This window comes from Cynara cardunculus, assembly GCF_001531365.2.
Source record: "Cynara cardunculus var. scolymus isolate 2C chromosome LG 17, CcrdV1, whole genome shotgun sequence".
In the NCBI taxonomy this organism is placed as follows: domain Eukaryota; kingdom Viridiplantae; phylum Streptophyta; class Magnoliopsida; order Asterales; family Asteraceae; genus Cynara; species Cynara cardunculus.
This window is the reverse complement of record NC_037544.1, coordinates 3915470-3925494: the sequence shown is the minus strand read 5'-3', so window position 1 is coordinate 3925494 and position 10025 is coordinate 3915470. Positions and strand designations below refer to the sequence as shown.

At 37.0% G+C, this 10025-nt stretch overlaps 2 protein-coding genes across 2 annotated transcripts; one reads left to right on the top strand and one right to left on the bottom strand.

The window, feature by feature from the left end:
• The first annotated feature begins 498 nt into the window (after positions 1 to 498).
• On the top strand, positions 499 to 2528 carry LOC112500347. Its single transcript, XM_025103825.1, has 2 exons — positions 499 to 561; positions 1895 to 2528. Exon 2 carries the CDS (start codon positions 1913 to 1915, stop codon positions 2324 to 2326), a length of 414 nt encoding a protein of 137 aa, XP_024959593.1. The 5' UTR covers positions 499 to 561; positions 1895 to 1912; the 3' UTR covers positions 2327 to 2528.
• Positions 2529 to 3815: 1287 nt separating this feature from the next.
• Positions 3816 to 9459, bottom strand: LOC112500258 (serine/threonine protein phosphatase 2A 59 kDa regulatory subunit B' gamma isoform-like). Its single transcript, XM_025103666.1, has 2 exons — positions 7769 to 9459; positions 3816 to 4533 (listed from the first exon to the last, which is right to left on the bottom strand). Exons 1-2 carry the CDS (start codon positions 8981 to 8983, stop codon positions 4129 to 4131), a joined length of 1620 nt encoding a protein of 539 aa, XP_024959434.1. The 5' UTR covers positions 8984 to 9459; the 3' UTR covers positions 3816 to 4128.
• Positions 9460 to 10025: the final 566 nt, after the last annotated feature.

The following is a 10025-nucleotide window of genomic DNA, read 5'->3' as shown; positions in this document are numbered from 1 at the left end:
TGACAATTGTTGAATGGTTTAGTGCAGAATGATTAAAAAACTCTCATGATATAGTGCAAAATAAAATATGATTGTTTGATAATTGTTTACAACAAAATTAGGATGTTGAATGGTTAAGGAAGACCCATGATACAAAATTATTCAGAGGGTTTTAAAACCATTAAGAGACAAACATTTTTTTTTTGCCAAACAAGATTCGTCTCTTAACGATTCAGAGACTGCCTTTTAATAAAACTATTAAGAGGTAAACAAACAGTCTTTAAAAATGAAAATAAAGGTAGTGGAAGGAAAACATAAAGTTAACAAACTTTTTAACGGTTTTTGTACTGAGTATGTTACGAGGACTATGGCTGAACTTTGACAATAACTTATTTTCAATTCCAAAAAAGAAAAAACTAAAAGTCAAGGGATTAAAATGCACGTTAGGCATAAGTACATGGACCATTCGATAAATGCACCATAATTTATCTGCTTTATCCTCTTTACCTTTTAGCAGTGAAGAAAAATCGGACACAAAGACGGTCCTCCGAGAGCAGAAGGGCGCCATTTTTGCCGACCAAGGTTTGATACACTCTTACTCTCGTATCATTTTCCTCTTTCTTTTCAGGTTTTATATTGAATTAATATAGTTTAGGGTTTCCAGTAAACAGTTTTACTTTGATTTCTGTTGAATCTCTCGAACTTAGAATCGCTAAAATGGATGGAAAATTGATACGGAATCGTTTTATCTGTAGAAATTTCTGTAACAGTTGACACAATTTGTTTGAAAAGTAGTTGAATCTGGATCCACTTTTCGAAACAGATGGAATGATTTTCTTGTTGTTCTCGCAAATCATAACTGTGGTGAATGCATAGCTTGACATCTGAGTCGAGTTGCCATGAATATGTATATGATATCGGGTTATTTGAACCTACGACATCGGGTTATTTGAACCCGAGGCAGGTAAGATGAAGGGCATTTGAATGCCAAGCTCCTAATTGAAAACTCATTTAAAGTCGTGCATTCAAAAGACCCTATTCTAAATAGTGTTATAAAAAGCTCGTTGTAGCAGCTGTCATGGCGTGTTGTGGCTCGAGGCTTGTGTCTGATGTCGGGCACTTTATGGCCTAATGCATGATTTCTGTATCGCTATATTTGATTTTTCTTACCTTTTTAATGTCTTACTGGTTAGTTTTAGTTATATACTCTAATTCAAATTCTTTAGTATACTCATTGAGCAATAGTATAAAACATATGTTATATTTATATATATGTAGGGTTGGGTTTACGTGAGACTAAGGGTTTTTCGTGAAACTCGTAATACCAATTTATGTTCATTGATCAACTTTATAAGCTAATGATCTAATGGTCTAAAGTTGTACTGTGACAATTTTGTGATTATTGAAAAGTCTCGTGGCAGTTTTGTGATTATGAATATTCAGATTGTAGATCTAATCCAAGGGTTGAAAATTGGTCTTACGGGTCTCACGAAAAACTCTGGGTCTCACATGATCCCAAGTCTATATATATATATATATATATATGTGTGTGTGTGTGTGTGTGTAGGGTTGGTTCACGTGAGACCAAGGGTTTTTCGTGAGACCCGTAAGACCAATTTATGTTCATTGACCAACTTTATAAGTTAATGATCTAATGGTCTAAAGTTGCACGGTGGCAATTTTGTGATTATTGAGAAGTCTCATGGCAATTTTGTGATTATGAATGTTCCGATTATAGATCTAATCCAAGGGTTGAGAATTAGTCTTATGGGTTTCACGAAAAACCTTTGGTCTCACATGATCCCAAGTCTATATATGTATGTATAATATAAAGATTTGCTTTGTTTTTAAGTACATAAGTCTCGGGTCGTTAATTTTATGCAGGTTGCTAATAACTTCTTTCCAAACTTTTAAGGTACAAAATTCTGCAACTATGGCGAGTCTAGCTATGGCTCCCCAATTGTTCTCAATCTCTAAAAGAAACAAAGCAGAGCGTAAAACTTCACATTCTACTCACGTTAGGATCAGATCGATGCAGAGACCTTTGGAGGAGATATATAGCATAAGGGTAGAAAGAAACGTGTCTAAAGAGCGATTAGCCGAACTCGAGGTCTCTAAATGGTCAACATGGAAAACGGGCAAGTGCAATGTTCCATGGGATTGGCATGTTGACCAACTGGTTTTCATCGAAGAAGGAGAGGTAAGGGTCGTGCCTGAAGGCAGCGAACGACACATGAGTTTCGTGGCCGGTGATTTGGTACGGTATCCGAAATGGTTCGAGGCCGACCTCTGGTTCAACGGCTATTATCAAGAGCGATATAGCTTTCGTGCATACGGTGATGATTAGGGTTTCTTGAAGTAGTGTTGAGTTGTTTGTTATGGCATTTAGGGTATGGCTGTGGCCAGTTATTTTCATTCAGTTCTTGGTATGAATTGAATCAGACAGTTTGTAGAAGAAATTATTGTATCTATTCAGAAACTGTAACTTGTGTCTGTATGAGATATTGCTTGGATGTTTTTTCTTTTAAATTGATGCAAGTTGTTTAAAATTATTGACGAGTAAGGGATCGTTTACCAGATGCTTAGTCGGTAATTGTTTACCGGATCACGTTACTTTATCGGATGAATATACACATGGTACGGACCAATAATTATCCGGTAGAGTGACGGAAGGATCGAGAGTATTACCTAGCAAGTGAGAATGATGACTTTTATCAGGTTAGCATTTACCGGTATCTAAACTTTACACCCGCGTTCCCCGTGAGTAACCAAAAGATTGTTCTGGTCTAAGGTAAATGATAGTGCTGAATCTTAACGGTAAGCGTTTACCGGTTAAGTGGTAGGGTAAACGTTTCCCAAGTAATGTTATATTGGCTGATTACAAAAATGACTTTACTTTTAGAAAGTTCTACGAAATGACTGTACGCTCTGCAGATCAATATCGTAAAATCCACTTGATTTTGTGAAATCCATTCATTTGCTCAACACGTCAGTCTCGCAAAATCCATTTAGGTTTTTTTTCCTACGGAATCTAGTAGTTTTGGGCGTTCGTTTAAGGACTGTTCGGTTTACGGAATTTGATGGGATAAGGAGTTGGATATTATTTCAATCTCGCATTTGGTTTAGTGGAAAGTTCAGAGTTGAAATCCCATAAACATAAGATTTAAGAAATCCCATTGGATAGTTGGTGTTTGATGGGATTTCATAGGATTTATTTGTAATGTTTTAAAATATATCAAAACATCGTTTAGGGTTTGCGAAGATTGAAATTCAAAATTCAATTCCATTCAAAATTCTACAATTCGAACACCCCAAAATAAATCATTTAGGGTTTGTAAAGAACTGATATATTCAGCGAATAAGTGGTTATAAAAACCAGTTTTTTTTGGAAAATCCACAAGTATAAAACCATTTTTTATTTAATAGATTATGTTGTGAATTTAATTAAAATCTCATTTAAGATTATGTATTTAAGGAAAACCTTTTGAGAACACTCTAAGAACCAGTACATCATGTGTTATTTCATATAATTATTTTTCCATCTATGACTATAATTTAATATGGTGATTAATATATATTCCTTTCACATGTACTTGATACATTGGTTCACAATGTGAAACGCTTTTGTGTGCTTTTAAAACAAAAAATACATGTAAAAAAGTTTCACATTACGAACCAAATACTCATAAAACAAACACATTGTGAAACAAATATACATTAATTATTACACTTGGAAAAAAAAATCATGTAAAACAAAACCTTAAGATAAAAGTTCTCATGAATCTAACAAATTTTAGAGTTCTCAAATGATCAAGCCCCATAATAAAGATAGAAAAAGCATCAAATTTTTGCATCATTACATTAATATAACATTATGGGGGTAGAAATCCAAATAAACACTTGCTCTTTTCAACTGGTTTTTTATGCTACAAAGACATCCATGGCTGATAATACAACCCAAAAGCAAAAAAACAACACTTACCACCTTCATTTCTATCCACAAAACTCCCAATCTTCACCCTTCCCATTCTCCCCAAAATCATTCTCCCAACTCCAAACGAACCGGGCCCCACAGCGTCAACGAACCATACTTCATCGGGTCACACCAACAAGTCAAACTCGGATCACAAAATCAGTAGACGAATGTAATCAGCTACTTGCAGTCGCGAGTGAAGATGGTGTTGGGGTGGTGGTGGTGGTGGTGGTGGCACCAATGGCAACAGAAGTGAACTTTGAGGTCAGAATGGGTTCGTTGGTTTTGGCGGCTGCTACGTTTTCGAGACGGATCCAGGTAGATTCGCGCTTTTTGCGGTTTTCTTTCTTTTTGAGTTCATCTTCTTGGTATTTGACGAGGCACTCGTCAAACAGAGATTGATCGGCATCTGAAAATATTTTCCTGACGTTGAGGGTCAGGCTTTGAACGGCTTGGTTCCAGTGACCTCGTGTGTTTTTCTCCAAAGCAGGGAAGATTATGGGCAGGATCACTTTGCGGTTTTGAGTTATCAGATTCCTTATGTGGTCGTTATTCCATAAGAATAACGCACGTTCAGCTACCTGCAAACAGCCACGATAAAGAGAAATCCAATCAAGCACAACATTAAACTAAGGACACAACCCGAATCCTAACTCAAACAAGAAGTTCGTATTCAATTCCGGAGGGATCCCCAATAAGTTGGAAACAATCTACAGTATTCTCCCAATAAGCAGATATACGGAATTCCATATCCGTCAATACATATAGCAGGAATTACATATAAGTCAGACATGGACCTCAATTTGGACTGTAAACCTGTTTACAGTTTGAAGGTCCAAGTTCATGTGTTCCGTAAACAGCCAGGAATGGACAGAACAGGACGGGCAAGAGTAAGGTAGGCGGGTGAAGGAATTGTACAAGGTTTTAGGGTTTTAATTTGACATGTGGGTAGTTCAGTAATTTACCAATCTTGTCTTATCTCCCTGATTTTTGTTCCGTCTATTTCGGGGGAGGGGGGGAGGCAAAAAAATGCAATTTATCCCACTCAATCCTGTTCGGTCTAATGTCGCACCAAATGTGGGACAACTACTTTATGTTATATATCCTGCATACCAAACGCACCCTACGAGAATAGTTACAACAGTTGGGGGTTGTTTGGTTGGTTTTCCATTAAGTCCTATATGGATAAAGTTGTCCGTGTGGACTAATCTGTCCATATAGATTGGGAAGATTTTTCCTCTTGGGTAGTTTTTTCATAGATGGAAGGAGGTTTTTTCTAATTGGGAGAGGCATGTTTGGAAAAAAAAACCTTGACTTTCCGCATAAAGCTCCTATCTGCAAACTTACTGAATAAGTCACTTTCTATATCATTAAGCCACTACCAAACAGTCATGTACAGCTGACCGAATAAGCTCCGAGTCCCATTAAGCTCATTAAGCTACTAACAAACATTCCCTTAGCCACTTACGAGGACAGCTTTTCATTTTTATATATTTACCTTTTTATTTCCTTTTGATAACGGGGATAGATCATAGAATGTGCCACTGAGAATGCATGAAACAATAAATAATCCTAACAACAATAGATGTAAACGAATCGGTGAGCCAAATAAACACCATGTTCGAATCTTTTTTGCTTCTTGCAATTACTATTGCATGTGTGACTATCAGTGTAAGGGGCCGTTTACCAAACACTTACCCGGTAAGCGCATATTGGTGAAATTTAACACTATCACTTACCTACCGAGTAAGATTTTAGTCCACCAAAACGGTATCATATGCAATAATTTACCCGGTAAGCGCTTACCGTGGTAAGAGTCGTCGCMTTCACTTACCGGGTAARACTCTTGRTYYYTGTCTCGCTCTTACCGGGTAAGATTCTTGGTCCTTACCATATTTATCCGGTAAAGTAATGTGACTTGGTGTTTACTTACCCAAGTAAGCGTTTGGTAAACGGCCCCTAAGTCTATATGTGTTGCATGTTCTCTGGGGTTAGGGTCGGTATTTTTTTTTCTTGATTTTATACTCTTCAACTCCCACCGTCCCAAAATAAATGTCTACAACGAAAAAAGCACACAGTTATAGAAATGTGTAATTATTATACTTATTAATTAACTAAATGACAATTTTACCTCTAAGGATAAAGGGAGTAATGGAGTTGTGGATCTCATAATCAAGGGTAAAATTGGAAAGTAGACACTTACTTCTGAAAATGGACACTTATTTTGGGACAAACTAAAATAGAAATTTGAACACTTATTTCAAGACGGAGAGAGTAAGTTTTTATATTTGAACACTTCGGAAAGAAGCTAAGTTTCTCATATTGGAAGATGACAACAATTATCATAACTGTAAACTTCATATGCAAATAGTTCGTATCTCACTGAAGACTTGGCTATCTATCGCAATCTTGACACCAAATCTTCAACTTACATTGGGACAATATAAAAATTAAAATTGAGGGCAAGCATTCACACATTGGTTTATAAGAAATCCCCCAAGTTCGTGATAAAATGCATAAACTTATTGATCCCATGTTTGGTGTGACATTAGACTGGGACAGGACTAGACTGAATGAAACAAAAATCAGAGAGATGGGACAAGATTGGTAAATTATTAAACTACCCATGTCAAATTAAAACCCTAAAACTTTGCACAATTATTTCACCCGCCAACCTCACTCTCCCCCGTCCAGTCCAATCCTGTCTACCTACCAAACGCACACTAATGTATCCTGTAAGGCTGTAACTTCAAGAGTTCTCATGATACTTTGGACTTCTTAAAATGAACCTAGAAGGATCTTATGACAAAAAGACGAGTTCTTCTTCGTTTATAACCATTGAATCAAGATCATATAAACCAATAAACTACAAAGTGATCTCTCCGTTGCTATTCATGGATTCTTACCTAGCCTTCTCCTAACATTGACTTAGGGTCTGTTTATTAGCAGCTTAATAAGACTCAACTTATTCGGTCAGCCATACATGGTTGTTTGCTAGTTGCTTAATGATATAGAAAGTGACTCATTTAGTAAGCTTCTAGAAGGGGGCGTTATCCAGAAAGCCAAGTTTTTTTTCCAAACCTGCCCCTCCCAATTAAAAAACATGCTCCTTTCATCTATTAAAAAACCCTCCTAAACAAAAACCTTCCCAATCTATACATACAGATTAATCCACACAGACAACTTTATCCATACATGACTTGATGAAAAAACCAACCAGCCCCTTAACCGAACTAGGATGGTTTTGATACTAAGACCGCATGCAGCTTTGAAGATAAAAGTAAGCCTGTGATATTTGAGTTGTACTTCGTATAACCAAAAGATCTTCTGAAGAGTAGGTAACATTAACATGATAGCTTTCCAATAAACACACACACACACACATATATAGAGAGAGAGAGCTGATAGAAGAACTAATAAAGCACACTATATACGTCACAAATTGATAAACCCCTTTCATTCATAAAAAAAAGGTAGCTTTTCACTCTCTTGACACATGAAAAAGATCAATAGGTCTTGAGATAAGAAGGCCATTTATAAGAAATTACAGCTTTAGAAATGAGTGTCAAGTACAAGCACTTAGGGGCTCATTATTATTTTTCCATTAGACCCTGTGTGGATTAAGCTGTCTGTATGAAATTAGATAAAAAATTGTTGTTTTGTGCTGCATAAACGATCTGAATAACAAACATAGAACCGAAAAGAAGTTCATTGGCCAAAATGTATGCAACCAAAAGAACATATATAGAACACTTCCAAAATAAAGCCCGTAAATTGAAAGCATATGGAACTTATAAAATTCGATGAATGAGATACCTGGAAATGTGAACTGTTAAGACAGCGGCCAATCTGACGAAACAAAGGGACCATGCATTTTTGAAACTCTGCAGCTTGGGTAGATTCAAGAACTTCTTCCAATTCACTAAGATACATAACCTCTTTTGAACTATTGGTTATTGGCCAATACTTCAATAGTCCTCTAATCACTGTGTCAGCCAGCTTGAAGTCTTTCTCCACAAATTGTGTGATGCAATATGAGAGTTGCTGATGATACATCGATAAACATTTGGGTTTGTGAAGAGGAACCAACGTGCGCATAAGAAAAAGCTTGTGCTCTTCTTTCAAAGGCAACGCAAACCCGTTAATTATGCTACCCAATATTTCAAGCAATTCAGCAACCCCATTATGCTTTTCTGTCTCGAATATAAAACGGTAAAAGATATTGTTGATGGCTTTCCTAATGAACGGCCGATGCACCATGAACTTTCCATAGATCCGGTGAAGGATTGTCTTCAAATATTCTCTTTCCCTTTGGTCTTCGGAATCAAAAAGATCAAGCAATCTCAACACAAAGGAATGATCGATGTATCGTTTAGCAAGCTTAGCGTCCGTCTCCGATGAAGCCACAAACCTGAGAAGAAATTCATACACAATTTGAAGATGAGGCCATGAGGGTTCCATACTTGGTTCATCATCCTCCGGATCAAAAACATCCGGCAGTTTGTTATCATGAATCGACGAAGGCAAAGACCGAAAAAGATTCGAACCGATCATTTTTGTGATCTCCTGCATTGTGACCTCGTTGAATTTCGAAGAAACCGAGGATACATAATCAACAAGCTCAAGCAAAGTCTGTCTCTTAACATCCTTTTCTTTCAAATTCTTAGAAGGATCACTAAAATCAAACACCACACAACACATATTCAACTTCCTGATGAAAAGATTGTGCTTTTCTGAGCTCGGTACATCCCGAAAACTCGGCAATGCTTCATAAACAGCATGATTCGGTCCATGGCTCACTTGGGTTGACCCAAGAGGACCTGACTTCTTCCCTTGGTTTGACTTAACATTTGGAGCATAACTTCCATTAATGGCTGGATTCGAACCCTTACCCGATGAACCAGTGGTCTTAGAACTATTATTAACACCCGAATTCATCGAAGGAAAAGCCATATCATTCTTCCCCCCATCATTTTGGGAGGATTTCGAAGATGGCTTTCTGGGAAGCTTATTCAGTATTTGCTTAATCATATCCACCAAAATAAACCACCAAAACCCCCAAATCGTCAACCCCTTTATATCCGAAACAATCAATGTTTTAACCTCGAGATATCCCAAACCACACACATTTCTAAAATCTCAAAAATAACGAAAGATAAGCCATGGAGGGTTGAAATTTAAAAACCCTAAATCAGAAAAAAGCTCGTACCTTGGACCCACATACAAATTGCTGGTTACACTAAAGTTTGCAAGAGTCAAAATTAGGGTTCATCAACTTCAATCGCATCATACGGAGAGCTACAAATAACCGAAAGATTGAAAGCGAAACATGAACAATATAGAGTCAAATACAGAAGCTGATTGCATTAACGACGACAAATTTGATGACAGTGATGCATTTGTGGGGGGAGAGAGAGAATTAGGAATTAAAAAGAAACCCTAAAACAATAAGGGAAAAGGGTTTCTTTGTGTCATGAGGATTTTGGAAAACCTAAATTTATTCTTCTTGGATTCATTATATTTTAGAGAGAGAAACTATGGCTGGAGAGTGAGTGCTGACAACTGACCAGGGGTTGGGGGGGATAACGGCGGTTTAACGGAGAAAATGACACCCTCTGTCAAAGAGGAATTTAAAGTTCCACCACTATAGTTTGCTTTTTTTACAAACTCGCCCCCAAAGTTTTAGTATTGTCTTCTTTATCACAAATTTGAAATTTAATTTCTGTTTTCTGAATGATAAGAAATAATAATGATAATCGAGTGTTTGAGGGTGGAAAATGAGAATACAATCTAGAAGATCTGGTTGAACGGTAGAAGAATTGAGGGGTTCGTTAGGAATCGATAGTCGCTAGCTAGCCATACGAGTCACAACCGCCAGAAAGAGGAGAGATCAACGATGGAGCTACTAACAGTAAACGAAAGGACAAGACCACATTTCGTACATTTCCACTGGCCAAGAAAAATATGGTTTTGTTTGATATAATATAATGTGCTCATTATCCCAAACCCATTTATTTTCGCACCTGACCAAATTGCGATGAACGAAAATTTTATTCTATTCCCATTATCTGCT